The sequence below is a fragment of the Hemitrygon akajei genome, chromosome 23, assembly GCF_048418815.1.
Source record: "Hemitrygon akajei chromosome 23, sHemAka1.3, whole genome shotgun sequence".
NCBI classification, from domain to species: Eukaryota; Metazoa; Chordata; class Chondrichthyes; order Myliobatiformes; family Dasyatidae; genus Hemitrygon; species Hemitrygon akajei.
Window position 1 is genome coordinate 14,868,669 of NC_133146.1, and position 20,327 is coordinate 14,888,995.

Below are 20,327 nucleotides of genomic sequence, written 5' to 3' on the forward strand. Positions count from 1 at the left end.
AGGGTAAAAGGAATGCAACAAAATGCAGGGAAATCCTGGAGCAGTCCGCAAGAGAACTGCGACTTGGGAGAAGATTTATTTTCCAGCAAGGCAATGACACCAAGCATAAAGCCAAAGCTACACAGGAATGGCCTAAAAACAACAAAGTTGATGTCCTGGAGAGGCCAAGTCAGAGTCCAGACCTAATCCAATTGAGAATTTGTGGCTGGATTTAAAAAGGATTGTTCACTCATGCAGTTTGACAGAGCTTGAGCAGTTTTGTAAAGAATGGAAAAAAAAATTAGTGTCCAGATGTGCAAAGCTGATGGAGACTGTCCACACAGATTCAAGGCTGTAATTGCTGCCAAAGGTGCATCTACTAAATACTGACTTGAAGGGGGTGAGTAATTATGCAGTTATTTTGTGTTTAACAATTGTAATAAATTTAAATCAATTTGTGGAAATGTTTTCTCTTTGACACGAGTATTTTCTGTTGATCGGTGTCAAATAAACAAATTAAATCCATTGTGATTCAATATTGTAAAACAATAATACATGGAAACTTTCTGAGGGGCGTGGTTAAATACTTTTTATAGGCACTGTATATGCACACCTTTTAAATGTTGTACTTGTACCCACCTCTTCTGCATGCTCTGGCAGCTTTATCCATATATCCACCAGACTCTGGAAAAACTTACCCCTCTGGTTACTGAACCCTTCCCCTCTTACCTTGACCTATTTCCTCTAGTGTTAGACTTACCCACCAGAAATGTGGAGCAAGGCAGATGGAGTGTTGGCCTTTATGAATTGTTTTTAATTTGGGAGGTTTTGCTGCAGCTGTACAAACTGGTGAGACTACTCTTGTGTACAGTTTTGCTCTCCTTGTTTGAGGAGAAAATCTTGTAGTGGAAGAAGGCAGGGAAAGACTAACTTAATAGTTTTGTTGGAACAAGGCTGTTCCTTGGGGAGTGGTTTGAGCAGGTTTGACCTTTAACTATAGTTTAGAAGAATAAGAGGTGGCTCAGTAGTGTACAGGTTACAACTTTACAGTAAGACAATTCCAGTTCAATACCCGCCACTACCTGTAAGGAGATTTTGCATTCTCCCCGTGGCTGCGTGGATTTCTTGGCGCTCTGGTTTCCCACAGTCCAAAAACTTAACAGTTGGTAGGTTAATTGGTCATTGTAAGTTGTACAGTGAAGGGCCTATTCCACGCTGTATCTCTAAGAATTCCAAGGGATTTTACAGGGCTGAGGCTGAAAGGATGACCCTTTCAAGAATGCAGTATCAGAATGAGGACTGTGCATTTAAGACAACTATAGGAAAGAAATTCTCTTGGAATTGTGAATATCCAGATAATGAATCGTCAACTGTTTCTTGCCAGAGCAAGTTTGAGGGACTTGTCAGTGTTTGTTCAAATGTTCAGCAGGCAGTCAACATCTTCCACCACCTTACTCAACTAGTACGTTTTCTGAGAGTTCAGACAACAGATGATAAACCAGCCAAAGCAACTGTCTTTATGAGCATACCTCCTGAATCCCTCCAGATCTTCTCTGCTTACTGTTAACACTCTACACATTAGTCTGCCAAAGTAGTGAACATGCACACACCAACTATCCTCCAAGGTCAGGCAGCATCCATGGAGAGGAATAAACAGCTGATATTTAGAGCCAAGACCTTTCATCTGGACTTTCATGAGTTCTGATGAAAGATTTCAGCCAAAACATTGACTATTTATTCCTCTCCATAGGTGCCGTCTGACCTCGCATCTCATCCAGCATCTTGTATGTGTTTTACTCTAGATTTTCAGCATCTGTTTATATTAATCAGCCATCTTCCCTGTGCACTGAGCATGACCCCCTTGTCTTAAGGATCTGCTGATAGAATAGAAATGCATGGCAAGGTTCTAAATTCCTTTGTAGGCACTAAATGCACTCTTGTAGCCTCTAATTCAATCTATAAAGAGGAACGATCACTTAACCACTTAGTCATGACTGCAGGAGCGGAAATTACTTTGCCTCGTTAAATGAAGGTAGCATTAAAGCTGCCAATTACTATTGCAGGTTTCATCTGTTCTCATGGAAAATGGCATGAAGGATCTATTGCTAGTGTTCCTGATTATAACCATTGGGACATTTGGAGAAATGACAGTCAAAGTTAAGGCCTACAAATCTAATTTATTAATTAACTGCTTTATATAAGTGACTTAAGTAACTGACAAATACTGTCCTCTGCAATATGTAATTTGGAGAAATCTCGAGTTCTTTTTGTGGACTGCACTGACCATATGTATATTTACATTGTAAACCAATTAATCATTGTACGCTTGTGTACCACATTTCCTTTTTCTTCCCCTTTCTCTCAGTACTTGTACATTTTCTGATCCTAATAGGTATTGCTGTGTAGGCAGTTAATGCAATTTTTACAGTCGGGGTGGGGGGGGGGGGGGGGGGGAGAGAGAGTAAGGAGAGTCATTATGCTAAATATACATACATGTGAGCCTGCATTAAATTATCAAATTTTCCATCTTGATCTCCAAATTTAATGTTTCACTTAATAAATAACAGATGGTTTATTTAAGCAAGAGACAGTGGAGTAATTGGTTCTTCAGATCTTCAGCAGAAGATGTTTTGTTAAATTAAACTATGGCTTAGCTTCGGTTTTAAGTGCCGACTCCCATCATTTAGTTTCCTGTCCTTGGTGGGTGGAGAAAAGAACTGTCTAGCCATGCTCATAAAATTGAGGTTCATTCTGCTGTCAAAATTTGCATTGTCTTCACTGTAGTGGTGGATATTTAACAAAAATAACTTGTCTGACAGGATCACTTTCTTAGAATCTGTTGTCCTTGTTAATTCATTGGCTGAATTGCCATCTGACTTGGTCTAAATGTCTGAAAATTAATTCAAGGATATTGGTTATTATTTCTATCCTGGAATATAGTCCATGCTCAGAACAATTTCATTTAGTTTTGTCTCCAAAACATTGTCAATTAACAGTTATTCAACTCAGTACTGAACCTTTCTTGTTATGAAGTGTGGCTTGAATTACAGTGAAATAAGCTTAATTTATTTTTAAATTGCCATTTCCAGACCCCCACTTTTTAAAATTGTCCTCTGTATCAGAAGTTAATTTGTTGAATTTCAAGTTCAAGGGAACCCGTGCAGGTTCTAGGGTAGCACAGTAGCATAGTGGTTGGCAGAACGATTTAGACCATCAGCAATTAAAAGATCGGGATTCGAATCCTGTTGCTGTCTGCAAGGAGTGTGTCCATTCTGCCCATCAGTGTTTGGGTTTCCTCTGGGTGCTCTGGTTTGTCCCACATTCCAAAAGACATGCGTTAGGCTAATAAGTTGCAGCTGTGTTATGTTCGTGCAAAGATGCATTTGGATACTTGTGAGTTGCCCTCCACACATCCTCAGACTATGGTCACTGAGGCTACATCCACACTAGACCGGATAATTTTGAAAATGCCAGTTTTGCGTAAAAACGATAAGCATCCACACTACGCATTTAAAAAAATATGTCTGTCCACATTGAAACAGATATTTCATCAAATCTCCTCCTACTGCGCATGCGCAGGACACATCTACCAAAAACAAGCGACATGTTTGGTGTCGAATCTCGCTGTGAAAGACGGTGCGTGTTCGTTCAGTTACAGACTAGAATAACTTAAACAATGGGCAGCTGTTGGCTCTCGCGCAGGAGGATTTAAAAGTAAAAGAAAAACAAATACTGAAGCGTATGGAGGCAACCGACGGGGAGTTCATGGACTGTATGACCCAGCTGACGACGAACATTGAAAAACTGACTAACTCTGTTGCATTAATAAAGCACCTTGTTAAAAGTGTAAAACATGTCTGCATCAGTATTATCTTGTATTGCTATACAACGTTACATTAGGCTGTTACACATCTATTGTCAGAGAAGTACTTGCATAAATAGATAAACCACCTTCATACCAGCAAGGACAGAAAACAGGGCAAAGTGAGTACAGTATACTTATTTATTCAGTAAGTTATGGGTCAAAGTATTTGGTGAGTACATTTCTAACTCTTCTGGCTTCAGTCTCATTGCCGTCTGTTCTGAAATTGTTAGGTTGCGTTCAAGAAAACAATGAAATGGCGCACTGCCATCTGACAGCATTTTCAGATTTCTCCGGTTACCTCGTCCACACTGATCTGCCCGAGCAGCGTTTTCAAAAATACCCACCCTGGAAAGCGTTTCTGAAAAGCTCCAGTTTTGGCAGATGAAAACGCTGTTTTAGTGTGGACGGAGGGTAAAAACAAACAGAAAAAGCTTTGGTTACGGTTTTATCTGGTGTAGTGTGGTCGTAGCCTGATGCAAATGACACATTTCACTGTATGCTTTGATGTACATAAAACAAAGAAAGTTTATCTAATCTTTAATCTTTTTGCTGTGAGCAAGAAACCAAATCATTCCCATGCATCAACACTGTCCTATAGTTTTGCATTTTTCCAATGTACTGAACAGTTTGGAAACCATGGTTGAATCTCCCTCTGTCACCTTGTTAAACAAGGACCCATGAATGTTAAGGATGCACTAAGTTAAATGAAAATAAAACATCTTTATGACTTTTGGCTCATTTGCCAATTACTTAAATCTTTCTGCCACTTCAAAACCTCTCCACAGATGCTCTTTACTGATTCAGTCCAGAGTCCTCATTATTTTAAACATCTTGCACCTTTCAACATTCCCTGCTCTTAAGATGGGAATCACCAACCTTCCCCTTTAATATAAAAGCACTCTAGATACTCCTATTCTAGGTAGTAATATCCCAGTGGCTGTTGGTCCAACATACTACTAAATATAGAAATGGCAAGATAAAGCATATGCATGCTTGGCCGGAGAGAGAGAGACCTTTGTATTCTTGAAGATTTGGGATTGTTTTGGCTGGGAGGATACTCAGCAACATAATGGGATTTGTGTGAAAAGATGTGTGAAAAGGGGAAAAAACTACCAGGGTATACGATTGCACCTATATGGTGATGCACAGGAAATTTGAAATAAAATTAAAAGCTAAAAAAACAAGGAGAATGTGAAAGAGACATTTGTATGCATATTTAATAATTTATACAGTACCTTTCATGCTGATTATTTTCAAAGTGTTTTACAATAGGCTAAAGTGCAAACATGAAAATAAAATTCATAAAAAATAAACATGCAATAAAAGATAAAGACATTATTAAATCCAAGGTTAAATAAGTTCGGAGCTGGAGTTTAAACGTCAGCTGAGTCTGCATCCCTTAGTTTTAGTTATCAAATTTCAGTGTAAGAGTGTGGTTCAGTAAATCTGATCTGCCAATTATTTTTCAAGGTAGATTGTTTAAAATTAAGAGACAGGCAGAAGAAAACCTGTGAGCTAGAGTAGGATTATAAAGCAAAACTATCTCCTTATGTATGCGCTAGATTGGATCAGCATAAGAATTTTACTTTTATTAGTGAAAATGAAAGCAATCAACTAAAATTAATCTGTTATGGGTGTTAAATGTGCAGTGTGAGAAGTAAAATTAATGAACTACTGATAAAGATAGCCATACAGGAATGTGATGTGCTGATAATAACAAGCCGATAAAGTGCCAAGCTTAGGCGTTGAGTACTCGTGGATATAAAGTGTTCATGATAGATGGGGGAGAAAAAAAGAGGGAATATGTGTTGATTTAAAAATCCTTACCATAAGGATTAAGTTTTGGCCCTCTATTTACAGTCTATGTTAATGACCTGAAGGAATGTGTAGAGTGTAAAATACCAAAGATTTTTGACCCAAAATAAGTGCAGGTGTGGAGTACTACAATGAAGATATTCAATCTACCTATATGGATATAGTTGAATGAATGAGCAAAAACTTTGCAAATATGGTTTAACGAGAATGATCCAAGGAATGAAATGGTTAATGTATAGGGGAAAAATTGTCTCTGGACCTGTACTTGCTGGAGTTGGGAAGAAAGGGGAGGGGGAAGAAAGGAATGTCATTGGAACCTATCCAATATTGAAAATCCTAGATAATGGACATGGAAAGGATGTATCATATAGTGGGAGAGTCTAGGGCCAGAGGGCACAGCCTCAGAATAGAGGGGTGCCCATTTGGAACGGAGATGAGGAGGAATTTTTTTAGCCAGAGCTTGGTGAATCTGTGGAATTCATTGCCACAGACAGCTGTAGAGGCCAAGTCATTGAGTATATTTAAAGTGGGGATTGATAGGTTCTTGGTTAGTGAGAGTATCAAAGGGGAGAAGGCAAGAGAATGTGGTTGAGGAATAATAAATCTACCATGATGGGATGGTGGAGCAGACTTGATGGGCCGACTGGCGCAATTCTGCTCCTAAGTCTGATGTAAGAAAGTGAGAAATTAGATGGTCAAAAGAATTGAATGGTCCTCTAAATGGAGAGAGGTAGAAAATAAGTGGAGTGCAGAGAGTATGAGGTATCATTGTACATGAAACACCAGCTAGCATGGCATGAAGCATTTAATCTTTATTGTAGAGGTTAAAACTTAGAAATGCATGTATTGTTACAAATGTTAGGGGTGCTGATAAGGCCCTTTGCATCTCAGATGTTTAAATTTTCTCCAGATTTAAAAAAAAGTTAACACCTATAGTCCTTCTACCAAAGTGCATCACCATACACTTACCTGCACTAAATTCCATAAATTCCATCTCCACTTTGCCTATTCTCCCGATTTGCCTCAATACTACTTGCCCCTCCATCTATTTTTGATTCGACACAAACTTGGCTACAAAATTCTCAATTCCATCATCCAAGTAATTGATATATAACATGAGAAAAAGCAGTCCCAACACCGACCCCTGCAGCACATCACTAGTTGCCAGCAGCCAACCAGGAAAAGCCCCCTTTATTCACACTCTTTGCCTCCTGACAGTCCGACTATCTTACTATCCATGCTGTTACCTTTCCTGTAATATCATGGTGTCTTATTTTGTTTAGTAGCCTTGTGTGGCACCTAATCCAGATAAACGACATCCACTGACTCTCCTTTATCTATCTGCATGTTATTTCCTCAGAGTTCCAATAGATTTGTCAGGTAAGATTTCCCCTTAAGGAAACCATGGTGGCTTTGGTCTACTTTATCATGTGCCTCCAAATATTCCAAAACATCATCCTTAATAATGGACTCCAACATTTTTCCAACCACTGAAGTCAGGCTAACTAACCTATAATTTTTCTTCTGCATCCCTTCTTCCTTAAAGAATGGAGTGAGATTTGCAATTTTCCAGTACCCCGGAACCACTCCTGAATATAGTGATTCTTGAAGATCATTATTATCGTTTCCACAATCTATTGAGCCAGCTGCTTCAGAACCCTGATGTGTGGTTAATCTGGTCCAGGTTATGTTTTGTAACTTCAAAGCATTAAACTAATTCAAAAGAAGACACAGGAGTCCAAAAATGTGGGTCTAACTTTAAGTGAGGTGTGCACATGGAAGCAATGGGTCAAATAGCACCATATCTGCTGTAACCATTCTTTGTGTCAGCACACTTTCCAAGGCCTTCACGAAATGGGTGACGAGAATTGGATGCAATACTGAAAATCATTATGTTTAGTAATGCTTTCTCAACTTGTCCTGTCAGCTTCTAAGACCCAAGGGGATGATAGGTCTCTCCATATTTAAATCTCCTATAGGACTGTAACAGGTAATACGTATATTTGTTTTCCAGCCAAAGTACATCCCGTTGCAATTTTCTACCACATTATCATTTCTTTCCTCTTAACTTTTAATCACTATCCTCTGCTTACTAATTGTATAGATTAGTTTTGTATTTCAGTTGGTTTTAGTGTTTAGTACTATTTTTAGCTATCTAGGCAAATTCACCATAATTATTCAAGATTGTATGCTCAAGTTTAAAGCTAGTTTGGATAACTTCTGACTTTTTTTGTAAAAAGATGCATCTGCTTTTTGACGGTATACAGAACTTTTGCAAAAGTTAGGTAAAATGCCAATAATATGGTGAGCTCAGGACTTGGTAGAGCAAAAATGCAAGAAGTGTGCTCCAATTAATGCAAGAATGCTCCAAGAAAGCAAGGCCCCACTGAGTGAAAAGGCAGTGCAGCACATTACTGTACCTGGTTAGAGAGCTGCAAATTTGTCTTTCAAAGAACCAGATAACAGATTATCAGAAATTTTGTTTATTCTCGTTGTTTTCAGTAATATGCTTTGCAGTGTTAAGTTGCAATTTATAAACAATAAATCCACTCAGCTGTTAAATGCTGTAAAGTGCCAGAAGCTTTTGTTCTTTCAAATTGGGTTAGATGAACTGACCATGGGTTGGTGCCTTGATTTCTCAAAGGGTATGTCACGGGTATGGTTCTCCAAAATAAAAGAAGGCCACATAGTGATTATTGGTTCTTGGTTGATTACAGAAGCAGAGATGTGATTGAGGTTGATTTTCATTTAACGGTCAGAAAAATTGGCATTAGCTGAAGCTAAACAAAAACGTAACCAATTGTTTTCATTATTGAGAAAATTTGGTTAAGTATGCAAGGCAAAGGCATATTGAGCTGGAAAGCTATTTAATGACTAAATGTATTAAGAGTAATCTGTACAAGAGCCTTTTTTTCTTATGCCACCACAGTCCTGGGAGTTGTGCATGTCAATCATGTGTATATGTACACTGAACACACCCAGAGTTATGTTTACTGCTGGTTTATGCTAAATGCCTAAGACATTTGTCATAGCTTCCATGAAAGCCAGCAATAAAATGTTGTTTTGTATTTTCTGCTTTTTATTTATATATCAATATGAACTTTATTGAAAGGCTATTTTCACCAATTTATTTATTAATTGGTTATTTTTTTATTGTATTTCTGCTTTTCCCACACATTCGATCACTTTTCCTGCTAATATTTACAGCTGGGCACATTTTCATTGTACTTTTGACCAGTAGCAGGGAGCACTGTTAAATAGATCTTGGGTGTAAATTTGTCACTTGGTAATTGGTTTATTATTGTCACATAAGATCTAGTAAAAATATTTGTTTTGGATGCCTTCCATACAGATCATTTTCTCATGCAAAACAGTAACAGAATGCAGAGTCATGTTGGTTGCCAAGGAAGTGCAGTGCAGGTAGACAGGGAAATTCAAGGGCCACGATGAGGTACGTTGTGAGGTCAAAGGTCCATCTTTATTGCCTAACTAGCTAGCTAGTCTGTTCAAGAATCTTATAGAAACTGTCTTTGAGCCTGGTGTTCTCAAGCTTTAGTGTCTTCCCAACAGGTGAGCGAAGAAGAGAGGATGACTGGGTGGGAGGGGTTCTTGATTATGCTTGCTGCTTTACCAAACAATGAAATGTACATGGTCTATGGAAGGGGAAACATGATAGACAGGGATGTGTCCACAGCTTTCTTGCGATTTTCAGCAGAGCAGTTGCTATATCATGCTGTGATGCCTGATCGGAAGCTTTTCAATGGTGTCTGTCTCTGTCACTGCATTTCATCTGAGGAAAGTAGAGGAGCTGGTCTGCTTCCTGGCCTTGGCATCTGTGTGGTGTTATGTTTTTAAACAAAAGTTGTTTCTGAAGTCAAGAAAGAGGCATAAAACTTGTTGCTTCTCAATTGTTTTATTAAGTGCTAATAGGACAAAGAGAATTGGAAACAACCAGCAGCAAGAATTTAAGTACAAAGATCAAAGGAATGGATAAAGATGGCACCATCTATGGCTCTTTTTATACCTTTTTTTTTAAAAACCATTCAAATTTGTAGTTGAGAGTTAATCAATCCAATAGCCCCTATTCAAATAATCTGATATCAAGAAGCTTCCATAAAGAGACTGAAGAACTGTAACTAGTAGGGGCCACACTGAACAATTGCATATAGATACATATTAGGAAACACTAAATAGTTATGTGTACATAAATGGTTATATAAAATATAAGCTGTACGGAAAATAAGTATACAGTCTAGCCCAACAGTGGTTTGATGACGATAAGCTATTGGTGACGCTTACTCACTGCTGTTCACTGGAGGGGAGCCAATGTCCTGGCCGGGAGGCTTGCTGATGTTACTCGGGAGAGTTTAAACTAGTTTTCCAGGAAGCTGGGAATCGTAGGCCCAGGTCAGTAAGGAAGAGATCGGCCCAGAAGGTGGATGTCAGATAAATATTGAAGACAAAATTGATATTACACGTCGTGATGGGTCAGATAGTTTGGAGTGTGTATATTTTAATTCTAGGGGTATTATGGGTAAGAATGATGTATTTAGAGCATGGATCAGTACACCAGATGGAGGGATGTGGACATGGTGTAGGTAGGAGGAATTGGTGTTTGGGTGTTTTTTGATTTGCTTTTTAGCTGGTTTGGCCCAACATCATGAGCTTAATGGCTTGTTCTGTGCTGTACTGTTCTATGTTTGAATGAAGTAGTTTAATGATATTTAAGCACAGTTTGAGATCAGAATTGCATTTGTTTTCTGCTCATAAATATGGTATAAACTTCCAACTACAGGAAAGTCAAAAAAGAAATATTTTATCCAAAAAAAACCCAGTTACTCTTGAAAGCAAAAACATAGCACGTTTCAAAAGGAGAAATGCTTATTGACTAGCAGTATGATGGATTTGACTTCACATAACAAACAACCTGATTTTAGTTTTCAAGTTACATGCTGAGTCAAATCAAAGGTAGATTCCGTTCAAATAGAAAAATACATCAAAGATTCATGGTTCAACTGGCAAATTCATTTCAATGTAGTCTAGTACCAAGTGTTTCATCTTGATTTGAAACGATGAGGTTGTGTACTTTAACAATTGTCTGGACCAGTTAGAGATCTGACAATGTAAAATTCAGAATCAGTTTTAATATCACTGGCATATGCTGTGAAATTTGTTATGTGGCTGAAGTTTATTGCAATACACAATAGAGGGAAAAATCTGAATTACAGTAAATTTATTTTTTTTAAAAAGTAGTTCTAGTAATGCAAAGATATAAATTTAAAAAGTAGTGAGGTAGTGTTCATGGGATCATTGTCCATTCAGAAATTGGATGGCAGAGAGGAAGCTGATGCTGAATCATTGAGTATGTGCCTTCAGGCTTCTGTACCACCTTCCTGATGGTAGCAATGAAAGCACCTTATTCCAGGGCATGTCCTGGGTGATTGGGGTCCTCAATGAAGGACATTACCTTTTTGAGACATTGCTGCTTGAAGATGTCACGGATACGATCTCTGGTGAGACTGCACTATTGTGTACTGTGCTGTACTATTCTATGTTCTATACTACAGAGGCTGGTGCCCATAATGGAGCTGACTAAGTTTGCAACTTTGCAGCCTATTTTGATCCTACGCAGTAACCTCCAACACCCCACTCCCATACCAGAGAGTGATGCAGCCAGCCAGAGTGTTCTCCACAGTACATCATAACGTAGCAACACAAGGTCATTTTTGAAAATAAATAGCCCACTGTGGTTCATTTCTAGATGGTAGGACTGAAAGTAATCGTCTTTTTTTGTATGACACTGAGCTGTGTCCACTACTCACTGCAAGATTCAGGGTTTAAAATGATTTGAATCAGTTGTTATTGTGGCATCTTTTGTGTTTAAAAAGGACCCAGTAACAGTGCAGGAGTTGCAATGTAAAAATGAAAGTTTATGACCACCAGCACTGACTGAACAAGCTAGTGATATATATAACCACAAAGTACACTGCAGATGCTGTGGTCAAATCAACACATACAAACAAGCTGGATGAACTCAGCAGGTCGGATGCTGCCCGACCTGCTGAGTTCATCCAGCTTGTTTGTACATAGTGACATACATATTTTTCTGGAAAACAAAATACTCAGTGACCTATTATGATTTTTGTTTTAAATTAAGGGATTTGTTAGCATAGAATTTAAATATTTCTGTTTGAAATCTCATCAATTCAAGTCGATAATGCACAAATCTATTCAAAATTTCGAGAGTTAATTTGAGGCAGCTTGACGACAATTAGGCTAGCATGTCAAGATCCAGAATGGCTGTTGGGATAGGAAAAGAAGCTATAGAGTTTAATTTTGGTCACACATGATACAGGTTTCCCCCGCTATCCGAAGGTAGAGCGTTCCTATTAAACCATTTATAAGCTGAAATGTGTAAAGCGAAGAAGCAATTACCATTAATTTATATGAGAAAAATTTTTGAGTGTTCCCAGACCCAAAAAATAACCTACCAAACCAAATAACACAAAACCTAAAATAACACGAACATAGGGTAAAAGCAGGAATGATATGATAAATATAGAGCCTATATACAATATTTCTATTTTATGTACAGTATAGTTTCACTTATAAAAATCGGGAAGACAGCGAGCCAAAATCGATGTGGAGAAAAAAAATCGGCAGTACATGTATGCACACACAAAGCTTCACAGTCATGGTAGTCTTTCTCGGGGTAACACACGTATAAAGCGGGTGTCTTTTCTTCATAAAAGCGAAAATCCTCTTTGGTCAGTGAAAACAGGTACTAATGTAGGTTTTTTGTAACAGCGAGCTGTCATAAAGCGAACATTTGAAATACGGGGGCCACCTGTACTAGAGAAATTCAGCAGGTCGGGCACCATCTATGGAGGTGAATAAACAGTCAATATTTCAGGCTGAGATCCTTCATGTCTAGGAAGGAAAGAGGCAGAGCCAGAATAAGAAGGTGGGGGAGCAGAAGTTGGCTGGTGATAGATGAGACCATATGAGGAGGAAGGAGGGATGTAAGAATCTGGAAGGGGATGTTTGAAGAGGTGAGGGGCTGAAGTCCTATCACTTGCCAGCTTGTGCTACTTCTCCTTCCCCATTGACTTCTGCCCCCTTCCTTTCCAGTCCTGATGAAAGGCATTGACTTCAAAATTGACTGTTTATTCCTCTCCTTAGACACTACTTGTATTGGTGAGTTTATCCAGAATTTTGTGTTACTCAAGATTGCCAGCATCTCCGGAATATCTTGATTTAAATTTCAGTCAATGCTTTAGAAATCAGTGAATGGAAACACTTTATTCTGCCTGGAGGATTTTTTAAAATGTTTTTTGAAGTATGCCATGTGGTCAAATTTCTCAGATTTCCACCCTCTCCTCATCTTCACTCACCATCACTGATATCAGTTTATCATCTATTTGTGGAGTAAAATGTCAGCCTGTCACGTGCATGGAAACCTGCAGTTAAATGTGTCATTTGTGTCAGTGACCAACTTGCTAACCTGTAGGTCTTTGGAGTCTGGGACAAAATTGGAGTACCTGGAGGAAGCCTGTGCTCTTGGGGAGAATGTACAAACTCCTTAGTGACAGTGGTGGGAATTGAACACTGATTTTCAAGTCAAGTTTATCGTTGTTTCAACCATAAACTGCTGGTACAATACACAGTAAAAATGAAACAGTGTTCCTCCAGGACCCTGGTGCTGCATGAAACACAAAACTACACTAGACAGCACAAGGCTGCACTAGACTACATAAAACAACAAAAAACTGCACTGGACTACAGACCTGCACAGGACTACATAAAGTGCACAAAACAGTGCAGGACAGTACAATAATTAATAAACAAGACAATAGGCACAGTAGAGGACAAATTACAATATAATAATAAATGATGTAGATGTCAGTCTGGACTTTGAGTATTAAAGAGTCTGATGGCTTGGGGAAGAAACTGTTGAACAGTCTGGTTGTGAAGCCCGAATGCTTCGGTACCTTTTGCCAGATGGCAGGAGGGAGAAGAGTGTGTGTGAGGGGTGCGTGGAGTCCTTCACAATACTGTTAGCTTTGTGGATGAGCGTGTGGTGTAAATGCAATAGCGGGAAGAGAGACCCCGATGATCTTCTCAGCTGACCTCACTATCCGCTGCAGGGTCTTGCAATCCGAGATGGTGCAATTTCCGAACCAGGCAGTGATGCAGCTGCTCAGAATGCTCTCGATACATCCTCTGTAGAATGTGATGAGGATGGGGGGGTGGGAGATGGACTTTTCTCAGCCTTCGCAGAAAGTAGAGATGCTGCTGGGCTCCAATTGCTGGCACTATAAAGCGTTGGGCTAGCCACTAAACTACTGTGCCGCTCTAATGTGACTTCCAGCAAGAGCGGGTGCATCACAACCGTTAGGCACACTCTTGCTCGGCCATGCAGGCATCTGTCATTTTGCATATTCAGAACATCTTGCTGCCCAGCCTGCCCACCTCCCCCACTGCCTGTCGTTATTTTCCACATGGCTGCTGTCGAAGTGAAAGTGATCCGTCCAGGTTAGAGGGCATTTATTTACAGACACAGTTATGTCTTCAGTTTCGTGACCTTTCATCAGAAATGGTTGCGTACCAGAAAGGCTAGCTCAATGAAGCATTTGAGTCTAATGTTAACTCCTGAGTGCTGCATTGTGTCAGGTTGCAAGATGAGATGTGAAAAAGTTACAAACACAAGTCATTTTGTTCTGGACTGCTTGTTTAATCTCCCACAATCCAGTTATGAGAGGCTGGGCTCAGCTGAATGGTTGAGTTGTAAGGATTAGATGTCTTGTTCATAAAATGAAGGAATTCTTTGGTAAGTCTCCCAACAGCCATTTCAGAACTTTCTGAAGGCCACAAAAATTGGGCAGTGGCTTAAGTAGGAGTTGACTCTAGGCTGTAATGACAATTCAACTGCTCTTCTATTGCAGCAACCATGTGCTGTCAACTCTGAAGGTCAAACACAGAACAATCCATTCATGTGTATATATGTATTGACCACTAAGGAGTACGGTAATGCAGAGGGTTCTGGTAACAGATCCATAATTCCTTGAATGTGGAATTACAGATGAATAGGGCCTTAAAGAGAGCTTTGGGCACATTGGCCTTCATTAATCAGAGTGCTGAGTACAGGAGTTGGGATGTTGTGATTAAATTGTATTAGACTTTGAAGCCAAATTTGGAATATTGGATGCAGTTATGATCACCTATCTACACACAGGAAAGTTATCAATAAGATCCTAGTAAAATTTCTCTAATCTTTCTAAAGATGTTTCTGGGACTTGAAGACCCAGGTTCAGCCTCTTCCTTCAGTATTTCAGTTCAGATAGGTTTTGATAAGATCTCACCTTAGTTTGCAGAAAACAGAAGCCAGGTGTTTCAGAGGTAACATGTTACCATGCAGTCAAGTTTGGTTAGTAACAAAAAAACAAGTTGAAACCGCAGAGTTGTAGACGCAGCTTAGCATATTGAATTGAGTTGAGTAGACTTTGTTACTTATATCCTTCATATACATGGGGAGTAAAAATCTTTAGGCCAAGTCTCTTCAAATGTACAATGTGCAATTATAGTATTTTATAATAAATGTTATGTACAACAGGATGGTCAATATAAATACAGTTGAGTCAGCATGAATTAAGCAGTCTGATGGCCTGGTGGAATAAACTGCCCCGGAGCCTGTTGGTTCTGGCTTTTATGTTGCAGTACCATTTCCTGGATGGTAGCAGCTGGAACAGTTTGTGGTTGTAGTGACTCAGGTCTCCAATGATCCTTCAGGCCCTTTTTATACACTCTTTATACAAATGTCCTGAATAGTGAGAAGTTCACATCTGCAGATGCGCTGGGCTGTCCCCACCACTCTCTACGATTGAGGGAAGTACAGTTCCCTTACCAGGCAGTGATGCAGCCAGTCAGAATGCTCTCACTCGTGCCCCTATAGAAAGTTCTTAGAATTTGGGGGGCCCATACCAAACTTCTTCAACCATCTGAGGTGAAAGAGGCGCTGTTCCTTTTTTACCACACAACTAGTTTGTACAGACCACTTGAGATCCTCAGTGATGTTTATGCCAAGGAACTTAAAGCTGTTCACCCTCTCAACTCCAGATCCATTGATGTCTATAGGGGTTAGCCTGTCTCCATTCCTCCCATATTCCACAACCAACTCCTTTGTTTTTGTGACATTGAGAGAGAGGTTGTTTTCTTGACACCACTGTGTCAGGGTGATGACTTCCTCTCTGTAGGCTGCCTTATTATTATTTGAGATTAGGCCAATCAGTGTAGTGTTGTCAGCAAATTTAATTAGCAGATTGGAACCGTGGGTGGTGACATAGTTAAGGATATACACAGAGAGTAAAGGAGAAGGCTTAGTACACAGCCCTGAGGGACACCTGTGTTAAGGGGCAGAGGTGAGGGAGTCCTCTCTTGCCTCCTGTCAGCGATCTAACAGAAAGCCCAGGATCCAGCTACACCAGGCAGGGTGAAGGCCGAGGTCTCTGAGCTTTTTGTTGAGCCTGGAGGGAGTTATGGTGTTGAATGCTGAACTGTAGTCCAAGAGCAGCATTTTCACATAAGCATTCCTCTTCTCCAGAAGCCAGCCTTCCCTTCTTGGGCCTACACTTGCTGTCTCAGAAAAGCAGCCAGCATAATCAAAGACCTCACCAACCTTGCACGTTCTCTCTTCTTTCTCCCCCCACCCCATTGGAAGAAGATTTTTAAAAAATCCTGAAAACACATACCATTGGGCTTGAACAACTTCTATCCAACTGCAAGACCATTGAATGGTCCCCTTGCGCAATAAGATGGAGTCTTGACCTCATAATCTAACTCATTATGGCCTTGCATTTATTGTCTGCCTGCACTATACTTGCTCAGTAACTGTGATACTGTTCTGCACCCTGTTATCGTTTCTCCTGTCCCATCTAGAGCACAAATGTGATTGTGATCTGTCTGGAGGACATGCAAAACAAACTTTTTCCACTTACCTTGATAAATCCAACAAGAATAAACTATTTAGCAACTTAACACTGCTATTGTGTTAGGTGCTAGACCCTCATCTTTTCATCGTGCGTGAGAGCATTCAAAATCTGGTTACTTAATTTGCCAAGGACACCAAAATCATTTAAAAGAAACTGTCAGGTGAAGTTATGCATCTCAGTGAGATTGCAGAGTTTGGAAACATAAATGTGGGGATCTGGCAATGATATGCAAAAGGCAAATGTGCAGGTATAACAGATGATTTTTTAAAAAGTAAATGAATGCTGCTATTTATTGCAAAATACAAGGGAATTATTAGTATATGTGGGCTTAGTGAGGCCGTATGGAGTTAAGTGTTGGTCTTGTGTAAAATGGAATAATAATGGACAGAGATGGTTCAGAGACTATTGCTAAAATGAGTAGAATGACTTGAATGAAAGTAGAAAATGTTTGACTGGCTAGACCTTTATCACTTGGAATTTGGAAAAATTAAAAGGGGACTTGATTGAAATGCGCATTATTCTGAAGGTTGACAACGGATGTTTAGAGCAGATAGAACTGCAGGTTGAGCACCCCTTGCCTGAAAATACGGAAACCTCCAAAATCTGAACAATTTTTTTGAGCAGCACCAATGGAAGATTCCACAAGGTGCTGGGAAGGTTCCCAGGCAATGCACAGGTCTCTGCACCACAGACAGTTCTGAGAAGTGACCTCACGTACCCTGAGTGGGGCTCTGTTGGTACCAGTTTTTATCCAGCAGTCATCATAGCCAGCAGGTAATTATTCAGTAATTACCATGTTTTGCTTATTTATTGCAATAAAATGTGAAGAAGGCCCTTCCAGCCCTTCGAGCCATGCCACCCGGCAATCCCCCAGTTTAATCCTAGTTTAATCGTGGGACAGTTTTGTACTTCTTCTCTGCTCTGTGCTGTAAAGATATTGTGGAAAATGACAAAGGCCTGCAGTTACCCTTATGGGCAGCAGTGAAATGAAAAAGAGAAGGCATTTGTTTATCTGACACAAAGTTGACCACAGTGTAAGTATGAAGCATCTGACAGAGTATAGTGTTGGAACGACCGCCATCTATGACCTGAAGAAACAGAAGAACAATCTGTTAATCTTCTATGCTGGAAGTAATGAACAAAAGTTAATGAAAAATAGAAAAGATTGCATAAAGCGAAAAATGATTTTGATTGTGTATTGAAAGAGTGGGTTCATCAACTTTGTAGTGAACATATGCCATTGAACGGTATGCTGATCATGAAACAAGGAAAGACCTACCACAATGAACTGAAAATTGAAGGTAATTGTGAATATTCAGCAGGCTGTTTGCAGAAATTTAAGACAGGGCATGGCATTAAATTTTTTAAAGATTTGTGGTGATGGTGTCTACTGATCACAAAGCAGCAAAAAAATTCATTTGAGTTTGCTAAGGTCATCGCTGATGAAAATCTAACATGCTGAATGCCTGCATCAGTATATGTGTGATGAACACGTGTAAGACAGACTGCTTAAGGTAAATTCAGTGTCTGGAATGATGGCGGTACCAGCCACTGACCGTCCAACTGGGCAGATGAGGTAGTGATAGCTTAACTTCCTAATGTTTCAATGTACACAATTGTTTCATGCGCAAACTTTTAAAAATATAAGATAAAACTACCTATAGGGTATATGTATAAGCTGTATATGTAATGTAAATCGATTTCATGTTTGGGCTTGGGTCCTATCCTCAAGCTATCTCATTATATAGATGCAAATATTTCAATATCTGAAATCTGAAAACACTTCTGGCCCCAAGCACTTTGCATAAGGCATACTCAACCTGTATTTTCAAAACAACAAATCACTCAACAAATGAGGCTTTTTTTTCTCATATATATTTGCAACTCTGTTTTTGCCGTATGTTGAGGAAGAGAGGCAGATGTGGTTTAAAGTGTACAGGAAGTAGATGAGAATGCAGAGTTGAGGTTATTAGGGGATTAGTCATGATTTTATTGAGTAGCAGAGCATATTCTAGTTGCCAAGTGGCCAGCTCTTGCTCCAAGTTTATCTATTGCTTCCTGCCAAATGTTCCAGAGATCAAATTAACTTTCCACAATTAGATGTCCTTTCGACATCAGGGGAGTAGCCATGCAATCAATGTACATGGTTATCACCTTCCCAAAATTATAACAAATGTATAAATCTCTTCTGGTTCAAAGAAATAATTTAGTGTGAACTAATTGGTGGCCATCTTTAATTGTTCAAGTTTATTATCATTCAACCGTATATATGTATACCACCAAATGAAACAATGCATTTCTGGACCAAGGTGTATAATACATACATATATCTCACACAAAATACATAAAGTAATATTATTACAAATAAATTACAATTAACAAAATATATTTTGGAAGATTGACATTTAGCATAAGGTATATTTATGACACAAGTTTAAAAAGCAAGCAGCATAACTCCACTGGCACTTCATGCATGATGAGACCTGGACGGTGGCAGTGAATTCAGTAGTCTTACAATCTGGGGGAAGAACCTGTTTCCTGTCTTATTAGTCCTTGTCCTAATGCTACAGTACCTCCTGTCTGATGGTAGCGGTTTAAAAGTATTTTGGGCAATGGAAGGGACCCTTGATGCTAAAGGCCCTGCACATGCAGCACTCTTAGCAGTCCTTGCAATCATTTGTAGGGACTTGCAGTCAAAAGCCTTGCAGTTCCCTGACCAGACAATGATGCAGCTGGTCAGGACATTCTCAATGGTGCTTGAAGTAAAATTTGATTAGAATGTTGGGGGAGGGAGGGTGCACGTCTGGCTCACTTGCCTCACTCTCCTCATGAAGGTCATCAAAACAATGAAAAGTTGCAGAGAAAAACATCTTTATGGACAGTGCAGAGATGAACCTGGATCACTAGCACTGTAAAGCATCGCGCTAACCACTACGCCACTGTCAACTTAGCTTTATTTGGTTGCCAAGATTTAATATGAACAACTGATCCTGTCATTCATGGCAATTTGAATTAATTTTCTTCTTGCCCCAGGATTTTTATTATTACTGATTTAAGATTTTCATTCTTTTCAGGTCGTAATGAGCCTCTGAAAAAGGAGAGACCAAAATGGAAAAGTGATTATCCCATGACTGACGGCCAGCTGAGGAGCAAGCGGGATGAATTCTGGGATACAGCACCTGCCTTCGAGGGACGCAAAGAAATCTGGGATGCCCTTAAGGCAGCTGCCTATGCCATTGAATGCAATGATCTCGAAATGGCCCAGGCTATTGTAGACGGTGCCAGCATCATCTTGCCACATGGTAAGCACATCAATACCATCAGTAAGATGTGTAAGCTGATCTCAGAGCCATTAGCGACACCATTTTCAGTGTACACCCCCAAGCCCTCCCCCACCCCAGAGTTGTTTGGCTTCCTGAGTTATTGCCGACTTTGTATTTCTTCATGTCTGCTGCCATTCCCTCAATTGAAATGCCCAAAATTTGCAAAACCTGTGCTTTAAAAAAAAAATTGAGTATTCAATTATTGAATGCTTTACCCACTGTTGAAGCTATCACTTTGCAAAATGTTAATATAATAAGGTCTTGTCGATGTTACAGTAGGTAGTTTACATGGACTAAAACAGAGCATGAAGGACAAACACAACATGAAATCACATATCAGTATGAAGAGGTCATTTA

The 20,327-nt window shown here is 39.5% G+C and overlaps 1 protein-coding gene across 1 annotated transcript in view; it reads left to right on the plus strand.

Annotated features, from left to right (window-relative positions):
- The window catches only part of ubtd1b (ubiquitin domain containing 1b), a 102,072-nt gene that overhangs the window by 58,389 nt on the left and 23,356 nt on the right, over nt 1–20,327 (plus strand). The window contains exon 2 of the mRNA XM_073027024.1: nt 19,722–19,949. Coding sequence (XP_072883125.1) covers nt 19,722–19,949 — 228 coding nt within the window. The remainder of the gene's footprint in view (nt 1–19,721; nt 19,950–20,327) is intronic.